At 36.1% G+C, this 21,122-nt stretch overlaps 1 protein-coding gene across 4 annotated transcripts in view; it reads right to left on the bottom strand.

The window, feature by feature from the left end:
* The window catches only part of LOC127850513 (uncharacterized), a 99,923-nt gene that overhangs the window by 28,729 nt on the left and 50,072 nt on the right, over window positions 1-21,122 (bottom strand). For all 4 annotated transcript variants that reach the window (XR_008035330.1, XM_052383601.1, XM_052383600.1 and 1 more), the window contains 2 exons: window positions 18,739-18,849; window positions 13,595-13,698 (listed from right to left, as the gene is read on the bottom strand). Coding sequence is in view for 3 of the 4 variants with exons in the window: in XM_052383601.1 (XP_052239561.1) it covers window positions 13,595-13,698; window positions 18,739-18,849 (215 nt within the window). In the remaining variant the exon portion in view is untranslated. The remainder of the gene's footprint in view (window positions 1-13,594; window positions 13,699-18,738; window positions 18,850-21,122) is intronic.

A 21,122-nucleotide genomic window follows, 5' to 3' on the forward strand; every position in this document is an offset into this window, starting at 1 on the left:
CTGTTTTAATGCTTTTTTCATAATTTTGTACTTTTTACAAGATTAAATTGAAATAGAATTAAGATAATATAATCATGATACACATCTTTCTATTAAAAAAAAAATAATAATTTTTTTTTTGTTAGGGGGAATTTTTTGGTCCGGAAAGGGGAAAGAACCAGCCTAGTTTTGTGGGGAAAGACGCTGATATTCGGCGTCTGTTATATAAGGTAAAAAAACCCTGCTTACATGACTGCGTATTGTTAGACATCGAAAAGAGATGCCCTGCAGTCCTACCAAAAAATGACCTTGGGGATAATACACGCGTCTGCACTTACAAAACAATACACTTATTTGGCCATCATTATTGATAAATTGGATAGCAAGTCTAGCAAGTGAAATGATATTTCCCAATTAATGCCTATTGATTCCTTGCAAAGAATACACTGTCAGGCTTATTCGTCAATACGAAAACTGATAGCTCAAGAGAATTAAGAAGTGTTCTTAGTTATAAGCAGATAATTCACATCATTTTGGAACTTCTGCCAATTGCTCTGGGGAATACAATGTTCACCTCGCCAAAATCAATTTGGAAGCATCAACATTAACTTATCTGTTTCCAAAAAAGTACAGCTGTTAAAGGAACCAATTTGACATTATTATTAATGAAAGAAAAACATTCAAAATGTCACATAAAACTATTTTAGTGCTAGCTTAAGATGAAATTAAAATTGACAAAATAACTTTTGTGGGAAATGTATTACAAAACAAACACCAGTAATTCAATATAAATTTAATGTTCGGACAAAACAAGACATGCATGTATAAGCATTGTTTGGTTTATAAAAAATCTTCAGTTACATTCTATGTATTTATATTTTATTTACACCCAAGTTGATTGTCCACGTGTGTTACTAAGCCCTTGAAAACAGAAAGCATTCCTACCATTCCATAGAACAGTAGATAGCCATGGAGAACAACTGTATAAATCACATATCTTATAATTAACAAAGTGCCATAATATTATCTGACAAAAAATGCCATCAACAATAAACAACATGCATCTCAAATTGCCCAGGGTGAAAAATAAAATTCCAGGATAGTAAATCACTGCAGCTGCGCAAGACATTAGTCACTGTACTCTGGTGTTGGTTTCATACTATTCAAAACTCATAAGATTCATAGTAATAATGTTTCTGAATTGCCAAATGATTACGTTCGAATGGAACCTTTCCCTAAAACCCTATAATAGAGCTATATTGGGGCTCATAAAGCCTATATTGGGTCTCATAATGTATAGTTGTTGTTTAAATTACATATTTTACCAGCTTCAAGTAACACAGAAAATGTTTCTATTTACCCATTGATATACCCTATTTATCAAGGAAATACAACCAATATGTTTAAACAACCCACTCATTTCTGAATTCATGCATATTTTAAGGGCAGTGTTTATGTATCAACTGTAATTTTCCCAAAATTATTTGACATTAACAACTCTCCATGAAAATTAATGAAAATTGAATTAAACCTGTAAATGGCAAAAGTTATTAAATCAAGAAGTAATGAAATATAATACTATGCTGGTAAATTGGAAATACTGTAATGTAGCCTTATAAATAACCCTGGGGAATAACTATTTTTTCAAGTGGTTGATTAAATACAAATACAGATTAAGATGGTATGAAGGCAGTCCAACATACAACTATATCTTCCCCAAGATTCTTGGGACCTTTATTAAGTGATTACCTTGAATGTGTGACATTGTACTTTACTAATGACTTTTGAACATCTTTTGAATAACATCATCTTTTCATGAAAATCCTTCAATAGCAGGCGATATGAAGCACATATGAATAAAATGAAGGCTAAAATGTGTGATCTTGACTCATCCCTTCTGCAAATTATCTTAAGATTGTAACAAAGTTTCATAAAACCCTTGGGAGTGTATACAAAATATTGAGCAGACAAGAGGAGGAGGCTAAAACTTTTTACCTTAGAGTATGACCTTGACATAAAAGAACACTAAGACACTTAAGACTTAAAAATCTATATTTAGGTGGTAGCTAAAAAGAATCAGCATGGAAATTAAAGGGGGAAAAAGTGGGGGACACTTTTTAGAAAATTTACAGTACAATGCTTTACAGAAACCTATCCTGGCCATAATTTGAAGCAATTAAAGGTTCAGATTTCAAATCAAAGGTAACATACGCCAATAGCCATTAACCTAAGCCATTAGGAAGATCCGATTACTGCAAATATTCATGTACTTCCATAATTGTTTAACACTTTAGTGACTTTGGTATTTTATGGTGCTTATTAAACTGTGAATGCTGCATCTTGAGTTCAACACAGGAGGCATGTAAGAGACCATTGCTGTTTGTTATTTAAATATTGAAATTGCCTTTCTTTTTTTTCTGATCACTATAAACTACAATCACGATGGGAAAACAGGGTATAATGGTATGTGCAGTGTTGTCCCAGATAAGCCTATGCAGTCCCCACAAGACTACTTAGGGGCAGCACTTTCCATCTCAACTGGAGAGACATCTTTTCAACAAATAATACCATAATGGTGGACTGCACAGAATAAATTTCAGGAACAACAATTTATGTGCATTAAGCCCTCTGTTCCCAAAGCAAGGCTCATATTGTTAAGAACTGCATCAATGTTAGTTCCCAATTCAGAAGATTTAATTCAGAAGATTAATGGTCAATGTCTTCCAACCAGACTACATGTAGATTGCAGAAATTACAAAGAAATCTATTTCTGTGTTTGTATGCCCACACTTTCTTGCAATCTTGTTGTGCCTTCTGCTTCCAAGAGAATGGAAGATTGAAACCAGGAATTATCAGGGATCTGTTCCAAAAGTCTTCGATACAAACAGAGACATTAAAGATGCAAGTATTTTTCTGTTATAAACAGTATTTGAACAATTGAGTTATGCATATGATTTATGAAATTCAAATCCTTCAGACATAAAAAAAATAATTTTGCAACTATGAGGTTACTATTTACTTGATTTGTACAAAACGCTATAGACTTAGTACACCTTCTATTCTATTCTAATTAAGTTTAAACCCTCTATCAAAAGCTTATGGTTTATTGTCATACTCCATCTTCTGGCTAGAGAACCAGTACTTGGTTTCTTTAATTAAAGGTCTTGAAAACACTCACAGAAGGGCATTGAGCCAGAGACCTTCTGAATTCTATGTTGACACCACATATCCAGCTATCCCTTTTAGAACTCTAGTAGATTATTGCACATAACCAATTAACACTAAATCTTTCTGTTATAACATTTTAATTATTTGTGTTTTATTTTGTAATTTTAAGTTCTATTTGGTACTTTAAACAACTAAAAGTGTTGTACAAATGTGACTTCTTTTTTTTCCAAGCTTTTTAAAGACTGCAAGTTTGGCAACTCATTATCAGTAACAGGTGTATGCAATAAAACCCCTGCTAAATGGTCCCGCTGACTGTTTCTTGAACAACACCCAAAAGATTTAACAAGAAATTTTACTTCCAGACAACAACACACAGACAAAACATGATAATCTGTAAGATTACATCCAGAAATCAAGAAATTGTGGTTATCGATACAGTTCAAATGAATAAAATACACAGGTGTGCAAAGAGAAGGGTTTATCATTTAGTGCACATCAATTAAAGGTTAACAAGAATTTGAGACAAGAACATTGTACATTTTTTCCTAAACAAAATTATGACAACAAAAAAACATTCAGTTTAACATGAAAATGAACCATTGACAGTAACCATGTAGGGTTAGGATAATTTAACCCTTTCCCCCATAAGAAGCAAAGTGAAAATGACTTTTGCAACCAGCATTAAACCAGAACAGCCTGCAAGTAACTCGCAGTCTGTTTAGGTTTTATGCTGTTTGCTGCTCATCAGTATCTAAGAGTAGGAAATGGTGCCTTTACAATTTGAACTTAGTAATAAAGGTATTTAATTAAATTTAACTGTCTGTGGGACTACAAATGTGTCAAAAATGTATCTAAATGTAAGTGGTAAAGGGTTCAAGGCACATAGGGGACATCTGGAATAAAATATATATGATAGGTATAATTTATATTATATGTTTTTTTTATTTTGGTAGTCTTAACATTTACAATTTATTTGCATATACCAATATAAATAACAAATTGGGTGGGATACAACTTAATATACAGCCTGAAATGTATAGACAGACATGATAGGACACTCATAATTACACAAGTTCAAATGCTTGCATGCTGTATATTGCCCCAGCTTTTAAAAAGAAATATGCAGTATAATGATTAATGAAAAGTCTAAAGTAATTTATTTTTCTTGGTTTAATCTACACATTAAAGAGTACTACCAGCCAATAAAGTGGATGACATTTTTCCACTGACGTCAATACCTCGAATGATTGCGCAGCGTTCTGGAAAAACCAGACTTCATGCAAGTGTGTAAAGTATTGTCAACAAGGGACAAAATTGTCACAAAACCAGGTTTTCATTGTGAAAAAAAAATCTGATAAAGGGAGAAAACTCAAACTGAACTTTTGAAATGACCAAAAAAAATTAACCCCCTTTGTAAGTTTTTTTTTTTTTTTAAATCTATTTTTAGTCGTGGCGACCTTGACATTGGAGATATTGACGTGATTCTTTCGTGGGACACACCGTCCCATGATGGTGAACAAATGTGCCAAATGATTTTAAAATCTCACAATGAATGACATAGTTATGGCCAGGACAAGCTCATTTATGGCCATTTTTGACCTTTGAACTCAAAGTGTGACCTTGACCTTGGAGATATCGACGTAATTATTTCGCGCAACACACCGTCCAATAATGGTGAACAAATGTGCCAAATGATTTTAAAATCTGACGATGAACGACATAGTTATGGCTCGGACAAGCTCATTTATGGCCATTTTTGACCTTTGAACTCAAAGTGTGACCTTGACCTTGGAGATATCGACGTAATTATTTCGCGCGACACACCGTCCAATGATGGTGAACAAATGTGCCAAATGATTTTAAAATCTGACAATGAACGACATAGTTATGGCCCGGACAAGCTTATTCCGCCAGCCCGCCAGCCAGCCAGCCAGCCAGCCCGCCAGCCAGCCAGCCAGCCCGCCCGCATTCGCCAATCTAATAACCAGTTTTTTCCTTCGGAAAACCTGGTTAAAAATTAGCCTGTGCAGTTCATACAAGCTCATAACAGAGGACACTTTACGCTTGTATGGAATACTTTGTTTAATTTAGGAAGTCTCTTCTAAACAAACAAGAGCTGTCACCATAGGATGACATATGCCCCCGAAAAACGCTTTTCAAAACCTTAACGCTGATTTCAAAACCTAAGCGTGGACACTATGTTCAAGGTCAAGGTCAAAGGGGTCAAATTTTGTGTGAGAATGGAAAGGCCTTGTCCATATACACATGCATACCAAATATGAAGGTTACATCTGAAGCGACAAAGAAGTTATGAGCATTTTTCGAAACCTGAATGCAAAGTGTGACGGACTTTCAGACAGACAGACAGATGTGCAATCACTATGTGCCCACCTTCTCAGGCCAAAAAAAAGTTAAGGCCGAAAGTGCCATGTGAAGACTGCAAAGTCTAATCTGGGTCAGCACTTTACCAACATGCATTTAGCCCTGTTTCCACAGAGTGTGGTTCCAATGATTAATGACCATGGATGCTTCCTTTGACACATCAAACATGACCAGGGAAGGAAAGCACAAATCTCAGTACAGCTGTGTGGTCACATGAGATCACTGTCTTCACTCTGCTATAATGATGGGAGGACTTGATTTACGATCTCCACACCAACAGTCTTACCATTATTACCCTGTTTGATTTATAATTCAGACCATTAAACTGGACATTTCCTTAGACACAGACCGTCATTACAAGAAATTTTCTTGTAGGAGAAAACTCCACAGGAAATGGGCATTGATTTTGGCATAGCTTAGGGCAAAGCAACTCAGGATTCATCTACATAACTGGTGAAGGAAGGTAAATGAGAACTCAGCCTTTATTCCAGAAACCAGTCTTCATTCAGAATACTTATAATCCACTGCCATTTTGTAAAACTTGTGTAGCAATAAAATATTATATTCTACACATATATTTATGATACAAAGATTATTGAATCTAAATTTAGTTTTGGTGCAGATTTGTTCATACGACACAAAGACACTATTTTGTTTTACGGATCATTTCGGCTTAGAGGACTGGGTGAGTAATGTAAAATTTCGAATATAATATATATTTTTTTATAAACAACTGGTAGCAAGATGAGTTGCAGATAATTGGTCAGTAACCACATTTTAATTAACTCTTTTGACCCGTTAATTCTTTTCAGCTCAATTTAACAGTTAAAAATGCCCATAATATCACTTTAACAATATTAGCATCAATGTATTAATGTAAGGCACTAATTGCACATTTCATAAAGGCATCTGGAATAAATATTATTGTATACTGACATTTGGTGTCAATGTTTATCACACACACCTATTAGCCTCCCTCCAGGAAACGGGGGGTTTAAGTATGTGTGTGAAGTGTCATCCCAGATAAGCACAGGTTAACATGGGATGACACCTTCTGCCTAGACTGGATTTTTGTTAAGAAAAAAATGAGAAATTCCTTAAAGCAGAATGTGTCGTCCATGTTTAGGCTGTGCGACTTCACAGGCTTATCTGAAACGAAACTTCATGCACATGCATTAGCCCTATTATCCTGGATGGATGCTCATATCCATTGCATAAAACATCCCATGGCACCTAAGAAAAAGTAACATTCAGCAATGAGAGGGCTGAGCTTTCAAAAAAGGACCAGAGACTCTGTGGTGCACAATTAGTGGGAGAACATTATGTCATAAAAGGGGCTTGTCCTGTGACCTTAAAAATCTCTGGTTGGGGCATGTCCATGAGTCCATGAAACCATGTGTTTTGCTAAAATTTGTATGAATTACTACATGTTCTTCTTTGCTCTTTGCTTTATGAGTATGTTGCTTAAGATTACAGATATAATTTACATTTACATTTTGCAATTAAATTATATGCCAATTATTTATTGTTAAATTTGATGAAAAATTGATTTTCCTGAGCGAATTATACAGCCCACGTTTTTTTTTCGTAATGCTCATTTCAGCAGCAATCCATTTCACAGACGGTGGTATATTGGAAGTCAATGCCAACACAGGTAGTTGAACAGATCACAGCCTACTGTTTGTAGTGTACCGGGTCTGGTAATGAGAAAATGGGGCAAATGTGGAGCACATGATAGGTGAATTACTGGGGAAAACATTCCTTGTCAATGAATTATGACTTCCAAATGATATCCCAGATGAGTTTGTTGTTGGAATAAACACCTCTAAATGATAATTGGACAACAGGCTGTTTTCATTGCCTTGTTCTTTAGGATGCATGGAATACCTGCCCATGGCTGGGTTATCAAAAGTGTTTCTATCTCTTACATATTGACAAGAACTTTCACATATTGTGCAGTTTCTTGTTACCTGATTATATTTTTGTTCGGCATGTTGCAGATAACCACATCATTCCTAGCATTATTGCATGTGCTAAATTCTATCCGTATAATATTCGCCATTTTAAAGACACATTTCTGTTTGTTTCACAGGTGTTCATTTACAATAACCTTTTTCATCATAAGTTCAATCACATCAAAAAATTATATATCCATTACCAGTATGTCTGGTGATTTTTCAAGGTTTTACAATTTTTATACATTCCACATGTAAAGCAAGTAAGACCGAGATTTTTTCAATTTTATTGGTAAATACTGATTTTCACTCATGAGAGATTAGAGAAACAATATTTCCAGAAGTGGTATCATGAGACGCAAGTGAAAATATATAAATCATTTTTGATTTATCAGAGTACTGAAGCATTACAATTTCACAAACCAAGAAATCCAACGATAAAGAGTTGAAAAACAATGCAAATTATATCAATTTTAATATGATTAAAAAATTACTTTTACTACTGAAGTGAAACTTTTTTCTGGCATGTAACTTGTTTTTTGCTTTGTTAAAATGTAATATTGCAAAATGAATTGTATTTTAAGTGTATAGAAGATCAGCTAGCATGCTGTAAAGATACCGACTTGACATTTTAGCCTCATATGTACGTACCACTTGTAGAGTGTTCAATATTGATGTGACATTCAAGGGTAACATGTACATATCACTTGTAGAGTGTACAATATTGACTTGGCATTCAAGGGTCACATGTACATACCACTTGTAGAGTGTACAATATTGACTTGGCATTCAAGGGTCACATGTACATACCACTTGTAGAGTGTACAATATTGACATGACATTTAAGGGTCACATGTGCATACCACTTGTAGAGTGTACAATATTGACATGACATTCAAGGGTCACATGTACATACCACTTGTAGAGTGTACAATATTGACATGACATTCAAGGGTAACATATACATATCACTTGTAGAGTGTACAATATTGACATGACATTCAAGGGTCACATGTACATACCACTTGTAGAGTGTACAATATTGCCTTGGCATTCAAGGGTCACATGTACATACCACTTGTAAAGTGTACAATATTGACTTGGCATTCAAGGGTCACATGTACATACCACTTGTAGAGTGTACAATATTGACTTGGCATTCAAGGGTCACATGCACATACCACTTGTAGAGTGTACAATATTGACATGACATTCAAGGGTCACATGTGCATACCACTTGTAGAGTGTACAATACTGACTTGGCATTCAAGGGTCACATGTACATACCACTTGTAGAGTGTACAATATTGACATGACATTCAAGGGTCACATGTACATACCACTTGTAGAGTGTACAATATTGACTTGGCATTCAAGGGTCACATGTACATACCACTTGTAGAGTGTACAATATTGACATGACATTCAAGGGTCACATGTACATACCACTTGTAGAGAGTACAATATTGACATGACATTCAAGGGTCACATGTACATACCACTTGTAGAGTGTACAATATTGACTTGGCATTCAAGGGTCACATGTACATACCACTTGTAGAGTGTACAATATTGACTTGGCATTCAAGGGTTACATGTACATACCACTTGTAGAGTGTACAATATTGACGTGACATTCAAGGGTCACATGTACATACCACTTGTAGAGTGTACAATATTGACATGACATTCAAGGGTCACATGTACATACCACTTGTAGAGTGTACAATATTGACTTGGCATTCAAGGGTCACATGTACATACCACTTGTAGAGTGTACAATATTGACATGACATTCAAGGGTCACATGTACATACCACTTGTAGAGAGTACAATATTGACATGACATTCAAGGGTCACATGTACATACCACTTGTAGAGTGTACAATATTGACTTGGCATTCAAGGGTCACATGTACATACCACTTGAAGAGTGTACAATATTGACGTGACTTTTAAGGGTCACATGTACATACCACTTGTAGAGTGTACAATATTGACGTGACTTTTAAGGGTCACATGTACATACCACTTGTAGAGTGTACAATATTGACGTGACTTTATAGGGTCACATGTACATACCACTTGTAGAGTGTACAATATTGACGTGACTTTTAAGGGTCACATGTACATACCACTTGTAGAGTGTACAATATTGACTTGGCATTCAAGGGTCACATGTACATACCACTTGTAGAGTGTACAATATTGACGTGACTTTTAAGGGTCACATGTACATACCACTTGTAGAGTGTACAATATTGACGTGACTTTTAAGGGTCACATGTACATACCACTAGTAGAGTGTACAATAGTGACATGACTTTTAAGGGTCACATGTACATACCACTTGTAGAGTGTACAATATTGACTTGGCACTCAAGGGTCACATGTACATACCACTTGTAGAGTGTACAATATTGACGTGACATTCAAGCGTCACATGTGCATACCACTTGTAGAGTGTTCAGTATTATCATGACATTCAAGGGTCACATGTACATACCACTTGTAGAGTGTACAATATTGACTTGGCATTCTAGGGTCACATGTACATACCACTTGTAGAGTGTACAATATTGACATGACATTCAAGGGTCACATATACATACCACTTGTAGAGTGTAAAATATTGACATGACATTCAAGGGTCACATGTACATACCACTTGTAGAGTGTAAAAGATTGACATGACATTCAAGGGTCACATGTGCATACCACTTGTAGAGTGTACAATACTGACTTGGCATTCAAGGGTCACATGTACATACCACTTGTAGAGTGTACAATATTGACATGACATTCAAGGGTCACATGTACATACCACTTGTAGAGTGTACAATATTGACATGACATTCAAGGGTCACATGTACATACCACTTGAAGAGTGTACAATATTGACTTGGCATTCAAGGGTCACATGTACATACCACTTGTAGAGTGTAAAATATTGACATGACATTCAAGGGTCACATGTACATACCACTTGTAGAGTGTACAATATTGACTTGGCATTCAAGGGTTACATGTACATACCACTTGTAGAGTGTACAATATTGACGTGACTTTTAAGGGTCACATGTACATACCACTTGTAGAGTGTACAATATTGACTTGGCATTCAAGGGTCACATGTACATACCACTTGTAGAGAGTACAATATTGACTTGGCAGTCAAGGGTCACATGTACATACCACTTGTAGAGAGTACAATATTGACTTGGCATTCAAGGGTCACATGTACATACCACTTGTAGAGTGTACAATATTGACTTGGCATTCAAGGGTCACATGTACATACCACTTGAAGAGTGTACAATATTGACGTGACTTTTAAGGGTCACATGTACATACCACTTGTAGAGTGTACAATATTGACGTGACTTTTAAGGGTCACATGTACATACCACTTGTAGAGTGTACAATATTGACGTGACTTTTAAGGGTCACATGTACATACCACTTGTAGAGTGTACAATATTGACGTGACTTTTAAGGGTCACATGTACATACCACTTGTAGAGTGTACAATATTGACGTGACTTTTAAAGGTCACATGTACATACCACTTGTAGAGTGTACAATACTGACTTGGCATTCAAGGGTCACATGTACATACCACTTGTAGAGTGTACAATATTGACATGACATTCAAGGGTCACATGTACATACCACTTGTAGAGTGTACAATATTGACATGACATTCAAGGGTCACATGTACATACCACTTGAAGAGTGTACAATATTGACTTGGCATTCAAGGGTCACATGTACATACCACTTGTAGAGTGTAAAATATTGACATGACATTCAAGGGTCACATGTACATACCACTTGTAGAGTGTACAATATTGACTTGGCATTCAAGGGTTACATGTACATACCACTTGTAGAGTGTACAATATTGACGTGACTTTTAAGGGTCACATGTACATACCACTTGTAGAGTGTACAATATTGACTTGGCATTCAAGGGTCACATGTACATACCACTTGTAGAGAGTACAATATTGACTTGGCAGTCAAGGGTCACATGTACATACCACTTGTAGAGAGTACAATATTGACTTGGCATTCAAGGGTCACATGCACATACCACTTGTAGAGTGTACAATATTGACTTGGCATTCAAGGGTCACATGTACATACCACTTGAAGAGTGTACAATATTGACGTGACTTTTAAGGGTCACATGTACATACCACTTGTAGAGTGTACAATATTGACGTGACTTTTAAGGGTCACATGTACATACCACTTGTAGAGTGTACAATATTGACGTGACTTTTAAGGGTCACATGTACATACCACTTGAAGAGTGTACAATATTGACGTGACTTTTAAGGGTCACATGTACATACCACTTGTAGAGTGTACAATATTGACGTGACTTTTAAGGGTCACATGTACATACCACTTGTAGAGTGTACAATATTGACGTGACTTTATAGGGTCACATGTACATACCACTTGTAGAGTGTACAATATTGACGTGACTTTTAAGGGTCACATGTACATACCACTTGTAGAGTGTACAATATTGACTTGGCATTCAAGGGTCACATGTACATACCACTTGTAGAGTGTACAATATTGACGTGACTTTTAAGGGTCACATGTACATACCACTTGTAGAGTGTACAATATTGACGTGACTTTTAAGGGTCACATGTACATACCACTAGTAGAGTGTACAATAGTGACATGACTTTTAAGGGTCACATGTACATACCACTTGTAGAGTGTACAATATTGACTTGGCACTCAAGGGTCACATGTACATACCACTTGTAGAGTGTACAATATTGACGTGACATTCAAGCGTCACATGTGCATACCACTTGTAGAGTGTTCAGTATTATCATGACATTCAAGGGTCACATGTACATACCACTTGTAGAGTGTAGAATATTGACTTGGCATTCTAGGGTCACATGTACATACCACTTGTAGAGTGTACAATATTGACATGACATTCAAGGGTCACATATACATACCACTTGTAGAGTGTAAAATATTGACATGACATTCAAGGGTCACATGTACATACCACTTGTAGAGTGTAAAAGATTGACATGACATTCAAGGGTCACATGTGCATACCACTTGTAGAGTGTACAATACTGACTTGGCATTCAAGGGTCACATGTACATACCACTTGTAGAGTGTACAATATTGACATGACATTCAAGGGTCACATGTACATACCACTTGTAGAGTGTACAATATTGACATGACATTCAAGGGTCACATGTACATACCACTTGTAGAGTGTACAATATTGACATGACATTCAAGGGTCACATGTACATACCACTTGAAGAGTGTACAATATTGACTTGGCATTCAAGGGTCACATGTACATACCACTTGTAGAGTGTAAAATATTGACATGACATTCAAGGGTCACATGTACATACCACTTGTAGAGTGTACAATATTGACTTGGCATTCAAGGGTTACATGTACATACCACTTGTAGAGTGTACAATATTGACGTGACTTTTAAGGGTCACATGTACATACCACTTGTAGAGTGTACAATATTGACTTGGCATTCAAGGGTCACATGTACATACCACTTGTAGAGAGTACAATATTGACTTGGCAGTCAAGGGTCACATGTACATACCACTTGTAGAGAGTACAATATTGACTTGGCATTCAAGGGTCACATGTACATACCACTTGTAGAGTGTACAATATTGACTTGGCATTCAAGGGTCACATGTACATACCACTTGAAGAGTGTACAATATTGACGTGACTTTTAAGGGTCACATGTACATACCACTTGTAGAGTGTACAATATTGACGTGACTTTTAAGGGTCACATGTACATACCACTTGTAGAGTGTACAATATTGACGTGACTTTTAAGGGTCACATGTACATACCACTTGTAGAGTGTACAATATTGACGTGACTTTTAAGGGTCACATGTACATACCACTTGTAGAGTGTACAATATTGACGTGACTTTTAAAGGTCACATGTACATACCACTTGTAGAGTGTACAATATTGACATGACATTAAAGCGTCATATGCACAAACAACATGTAGAGTATACAATATTGACTAGACATTAAAGGGACAGATGTACATACCACTTGTAGAGCGGTTTCAGTGGAGATCTTGCCCTCTTTCACCATCTGCATGAGTGCTATCCGGTCATTGTCACTCATCGTAATCTCATGAGCCAACAGGTCCCCTGCATGGGCAGAAATGGAAATCATATTGAGAATATTGGAGTGAATTATCCAGTCAGTAAACTTCATTTCAATAACTTATTGACTGTTTTTGGCAAATGAACATACCGTAGTATCAAACACAGTTTAATAACTGCAAATTTAACTTAAATTGTTAATATCCAATAAGATGCAGTGTTGTTATTTTTTCGGGAATAATACAACTTATTATCAAATGCCATACCCTGTTTCCCATGTAATATAACCATCACATATATTTTTATCTTACACATGTGTAATATACTTTTCAAGCGTTTTCATTGGCTTAATTTTCGTTTATTGACCAATCGCATTTTGTTATTTTGCTGAAATGACGATGCAATGACGCCGTCATGAAATGTATTCAACAGTCGGGATCATTATGTTTGCGTAAATTTTTATTTAATTTGCTCAATTAAAAGCATGTGATAAAAAAGATCTGACACTCGTTGTCATATCATACCATATTACATTTAACTCGTCCACTGACGTCCAGGAAGCTTGTTATTAAGCTTGCCAAAGGCTCGCTTATTAACAAAATTCCTGAACTTGTTTAATAAAATATGGTATATGACAACTTGTGCCAGATCCTATATTTATCTTGCAGGTTGAAAAGGCTGTTTTCGAAATAAGCAGTTTGTAAAGCAATTAAAATGTTTGAATAAAAATATAAAACAAGAGGGCCCAAAGTTGCTCACCTGAGATAACAAGACATTATTGGGACAAATCTTCTGACCAAGTTTCACGAAGATCGGAAAATAAATGTGGCATCTACAGTGTTAACAAGGTTTTACTTTAGCCATATACGGAAAAATGCCCTGCCCCCTGGCAGCCATGTTTTTCAACCAACCAGCATCATTTTTTAACTGGTCCAAGATATTATCGAGATGAATCTTCTGACCAAGTTTCATGAAGATCAGACAGTAAATGTGGCCTGATCTAGAGTGTTAACAAGATTTTATTTTACTATAGCCATATAAGGAAACATGCCCCGCCCTTGGAAGCCATTTTTTTCAAGCAAACATAATTATTTTCGAACTCATCCAAGATATCATTGAGACCAATCTTCTGACCGAGTTTCATGAAGATTGGACAATAAATGTGGCCTCTAGAGTGTTAACAAGGTTTTCTATAGCCATATATAAGCCATATAAGGAAAATGCCCCGCCCCTGGTGGCCATGTTTTTAGAGCAACCAAAACCATTCTCAAACTCATCAAAGATATCATTGGGACAAATCTTCTGACCAAGTTTCATGATGATCGGAAAATAAATGTGACCTCTAGAGTGTTAACAAGGTTTTACAATAGCCATTTAAGAAAAATAGCCCCGCCCTCGTGGTGGCCATGTTTTTCAACCATCCGGCATCATTTTTGAACTTGTCAAAGATATTATTTGGATGAATCTTCTGACTGTGTTTCATGAAGATCGGACTATAAATGTGGCATCTAGAGTGTTAACAAGATTTTACTATAGCCTTATATAGCCATATAAGGAAAAATGCTCCGCCACTTGGCGGCAATATTTTTCAAGCAAACATAACCATTTTCGTACTCATCCAAGATATCATTAAGACAAATCTTCTGACAATATTTCATCAAGATTATTAAATGTCGCCTCTAGAGTGTTAACAAGGTTTTACTATAGCCATATAAGGAAAAATGCCCCACCCCCTGGCGGCCATGTTTTTCAACCAACCGGCATCATTTTCGAACTCGTCCAAGGTATTATTGGGATGAATCTTCTGACCAAGTTTCATGATGATCGGCCAATAAATGTGGCCTCTAGAGTGTTAACAAGATTTTACTATAGCCATATAAGGAAAAATGCCCCGCCCTTTGGCAGCCATGTTTTTCGAGCAAAGGTTACAATTTTTTAACTCATCCAAGATATCAGTGGGACAAATCTTCTGAGCTAGTTTCATGAAGATCGGAGAATAAATGTGGCCTCTAGAGTGTTAACAAGGTTTTACTATAGCCATATAAGGAAAAATGCCCCGCCCCCTGGCGGCCATGTTTTTCAACCAACCGGCATCTTTTTCGAACTCGTCCAAGATATAATAAGGATGAATCTTCTGACCAAGTTTTATGAAGATCAGACAATAAATGTGGCCTCTCTGCCTAGAGTGTTAACAAGATTTTACTAAAGCCATATATAGCCATATAAGGAAAAATGCCCCGCCCCTTGGCAGCCATGTTTTTCAAGCAAACGTAACCATTTTCAAACTCATCCAAGATATCATTGAAACCAATCTACTGACCAAATTTCATGAAGATTTGACAATAAATGTGGCCTCTAGAGAGTTAACAACGCAAATGTTGACGCCACACAAGGGACGACGGACAAAAAGCGATCACAAAAGCTCACCATGAGCACGTTGTGCTCAGGTGAGCTAAAAAGAGGAAGAATGACTGATTCAAATATTCACAATAATTGTTGCAAATGATTCAGGTAACCATACGATATGGAACTATGAATGCACCCCCCCCCCCCAAAAAAAAAGCACAGAATCAATGCCTTAAAATGATTCATATTTATCTACAACAGAGGTGTGGTTTAGCAAAGAAATGAGATCCCTGCAAACCTTATCGTAGATGTCTATCAACACTAAAAATATAAAAATATGCAACATGTAATCACATGCAAGAAAGCAATGTAACTCATTGCCATAAATTAATACAAAACTAGAGTGTTAACAAGGTTCTACTATAGCCATATATAGCCATATAAGGAAAAATGCCCCGCCCCTGGTGGCCATGTTTTTGAAGCAACCAAAACCATTTTCGAACTCATCCAAGATATCATTGGGACAAATCTTCTGACCAAGTTTCATGATGATCGGAAAATAAATGTGACCTCTAGAGTGTTAACAAGGTTTTACAATAGCCATATAAGGAAAATAGCATGCCCCCTTGGTGGCCATGTTTTTTCAACCAACCGGCATCATTTTTGAACTCGTCCAAGATATTACTGGGATGAATCTTCTGACAGAGTTTCATGAAGATCGTACTTTAAATGTGGCCTCTAGAGTGTTAACAAGAATTTACTAAAGCCTTATAGCCATATAAGGAAAAATGCCCCGCCCCTTGGCGGCCATGTTTTTCAAGCAAACGTAACAATTTTCGTTCTCATCCAAGATATCATTGAAACCAATCTTCTGACCATATTTCATGAAGATTTGACAATAAATGTGGCCTCTAGAGAGTTAACAAGGCAAATGTTGACGCCGCACAACGGACGACGGACAAAAGCGATCACAAAAGCTCACCATGAGCACGTTGTGCTCAGGTGAGCTTAAAAGGGGAAGAATGACTGATTCAAATATTCACAATAATTGTTGCAAATGATTCAGGTAACCATACGATATGGAACTATGAATGCACCCCCCCCCCAAAAAAAAAGCACAGAATCAATGCCTTAAAATGATACATATTTATCTACAACAGAGGTGTGGTTTAGCAAAGAAATGAGATCCCTGCAAACCTTATCGTAGATGTCTATCAACACTAAAAATATGAATACATGCAACATGTAATCACATGCAAGAAAGCAACGTAACTCATTGCCATAAATTAATACAACACTAGAGTGTTAACAAGGTTTTACTATTGCCATATATAGCCATATAAGGAAAAATATCCCGCCCCTAGTGGCCATGTTTTTGAAGCAACCAAAACCATTTTCCAACTCATCCAAGATATCATTGGGACAAATCATCTGACCAAGTTTCATGATGATCGGAAAATAAATGTGACCTCTAGAGTGTTAACAAGCTTTTACTATAGCCATGTAAGGAAAATAGCCCCGCCCCCTTCGTGGCCATGTTTTTCAACCAACCGGCATCATTTTTGAACTCGTCCAAGATATTATTGGGATGAATCTTCTGACAGAGTTTCATGAAGATCGGACTTTAAATGTGGCCTCTAGAGTGTTAACAAGATTTTACTATAGCCTTATAACCATATAAAGAAAAATGCCCCGCCCCTTGGCGGCCATGTTTTTCTAGCAAACGTAACCATTTTTGAACTCATCCAAGATATCATTAAGACAAATCTTCTGATCATATTTCATCAAGATTGGACAATAAATGTGGCCTCTAGAGTGTTAACAAGGTTTTACTATAGCCATATAAGGAAAAATGCCCCGCCCCCTGGCGGCCATGTTTTTCAACCAACCAGAATCATTTTCGAACTCGTCCAAGACATTATTGGGATGAATCTTCTGACCAAGTTTCATGAAGATTGGACAATAAATGTGGCCTCTAGAGTGTTAACAAGATTCTACTTTAGCCATATATAGCGCCCTATATGGAAAAATGCCCCGCCCCTTGGCAGCCATGTTTTTCAAGCAAAGGTTACCATTTTTGGACTCATCCAAGATATCAGTGGGACAAATCTTCTGACCAAGTTTCATGAAGATTCGAAAATAAGTGTGGCCTCTAGAGTGTGAATAAAGTTTTACTATAGCCATTTAAGGAAAAATACCCCGCCCCCTGGCGGCCATGTTTTTCAACCAACCGGCATCATTTTCGAACTCGTCCAAGATATTATCGTGATGAATCTTCTGACCATGTTTCATGAAGATCAGACAATAACTGTGATCTCTAGAGTGTTAACAAGATTTTACTATATCCATATATAGCCATATCAGGAAAAATGCCCCGCCCCTTGGCAGCCATGTTTTTCAAGCAAACGTAACCATTTTCAAACTCATCCAAGATATCATTGAAATCAATCTTCTGACCAAATTTCATGAAGATTGGACAATAAATGTGGACTCTACAGAGTTAACAAGGCAAATGTTGACGCCGCACAACGAACAACGGACAACGGATGACGGACAAAAAGCGATCACAAAAGCTCACCATGAGCACGTTGTGCTCAGGTGAGCTAAAAATATATCTTTGTAATTGACAGCACTGATTGAGTAATTTGAAATGCAAATACTTCTGTTTCATAGTTTTTTGCTATTTTTCTCTTTCAAAGGAGCGATTTCATGATACATCCGAGAGGTCACAGTTCTCACCTTGGTGTTTCTTGTAGCTGTGTTTCCTGCTGGAGCGTCGAAAGCCCATGTTCCTGAAGAGACGACCAAGTGTTGAGGTCTTCTTTTTCTCCGAGGGGGACTCACACTCACCTGAAACCAAGTACTGGTAATACTCTTAACCCATTTATGCCTAGTGGACTCTCCCATTCTTCTAAATTGGATCAATTTATTTCCAAAATTAGGGTTGTCTTGCATATTTATTTTATATATTTAGAATATTTCTTAAATTCCTATAAGCAAACAGGGCAGTGGCATTGACATCACTAACAAGATATGGACCACTACTGACCTAATATGGACAAATACACAGTCTTCACTTCACCCATCTTATCATATTAAATACAGACATCAAAATATACTACAAACACTGTTTTGCTTATCTTAAATCATCATCAGCTATTGAGAATATTTATGATAATTTTGAGTACCACTTTTGTTTTGGTGAATAGCAGACATGTTGATCATCATGATAAATTTAATGCAATTAAAAAACTTAAGCCTTTATACATTAAAAAACAAATCTGTTTTTTATCACTGCTGGTAAGTACTTTTTCACTAGAATTTCATGTTCATACTGCCTAGTAATACCACCATTTTTATGCTAAATAACTCAACATTTTATTTCAGTAAAAACACAATAATTAACAAAACCAGAACCAAGATTCTTGAGATAGAATTTCGATCTTACATGCTATCCACTTAATTGGAACAAGGCATATATCACCCATAATCAAGAGTTTCCCTAAAGATTTACAGTATTAACATTGCAAACAAAAATACATAAATGCATTATCAACTGCATATACTTAATAATTTTTTTCTTTTGACATGTTTACTTAGTAAAAACAAAATGTGTTTGGTTATTTTAGTGCCATCCCTTCTGATTTAGTGAAATGTTAATGGGCCACCCCTGCAAAATATTCACTGATTTTTCCTGAACTGGTCATTAACTCACAACCTTAGGATTGTGTGTTCAAGAAATTATTCATGAACTGATGTTATTGATTGAAAATTTAATAAATGCTTAAAAAAGAAATATGAACAGTTCATGAACTTTACAAATGATTTATACACTCATAAACTGTTTTAATTATGTTGGTACCAATTCATGAACTGTCAATAAATGTGTAGTTCATTAACTAAAAATTACATTCACAATAAAACATGAACTAAAAAAGTCATGAACTGTGCAGAAACATATATTATATGAACATTTGGTTCATGAAATTTCAGTTCTAAAGAAATTGTTTTACTTAATGAGAAATGAATTCAAGAATTGTGTATTAATTTGTTAACATCAATTAAAAAAAATCATTATAATTCTCTTGAACATATTCATGGACTTTTTCTTGGATATGTTCATGAACGCATTCATGAATGACATGTTTTCATGCATATTTGTTCCTTATCAAGTTCATGAATTGTTCTTGAATGGGTTCATGACGTGTTCTTAAAAACCATCATGAACAGTTCTTGAACATGTGTGTGAGCTATTATTGAATACGTTCCAGACAGTCAATGTGTTCATGAGGGACCATAATAGTTGTTCATGTTCATTATTGAAAAGAAACAAGAGGTTTTGAACTAAGTCATAAACAGTTCTTGAATTCTTTGGTGTGGGCAGCCAGTGTTGATTCATGGGATGCCTTAGCAGATGAATACCTTTATTTCTCATTCCTATCCTTTATGTGTGGTGCTAGTATTCAGTAGCCCTTGCTTTAACTATCTGCTGGATAGGCAATCAGGCCATCACATGACAAGTTGCATTATTCTAGATGTCTGCATGAAATGCATTCAGTGTTCTAGGGAATTCATATTCCACGAAGCCACATGCAACTTACTGGCATACTATCAAGCCCTATTCATCCATCAAAATTAACTCCCAACAAAATTGACAGCAGTTTCTCAGTTGATATATGATTTACGGAGCACATGTGATGTCAACCGTCACAAAATGACAACTAAATGCTAGGTCAGGGAGACTAACTGCTACAAACAATTACTGATGTCTTTATATTTCAGATAGAAAATCAGTTATTATTTTACAGGATAAATTTTCTTTGAAGGAAACGAGTGATTTTTAAGAAACATGCTATGAACAAAATGTAATTTATATAGAATCTCTATAACAAGATTTAGTTAAAACATTTTTTTTTCAATTTTAGCTTGATTGGTTCCAAAGCCTTGATTCAACAGATAGTCTTAAGTATGTTTTGTGGAAAGAAGCAGTACTTGGTGTTCCTGATCATTCTCTACAGAATGGGGAATTGGGGATTGAACTTGCATGGGATCTCCCTGTGTTAAGACTCGTATCATGAAACTTACACCATTATGACTGCTTAGTGATGTGGTTATACCCGTGA

This window comes from Dreissena polymorpha, chromosome 11 (genome assembly GCF_020536995.1).
Source record: "Dreissena polymorpha isolate Duluth1 chromosome 11, UMN_Dpol_1.0, whole genome shotgun sequence".
Lineage (NCBI taxonomy): Eukaryota > Metazoa > Mollusca > Bivalvia > Myida > Dreissenidae > Dreissena > Dreissena polymorpha.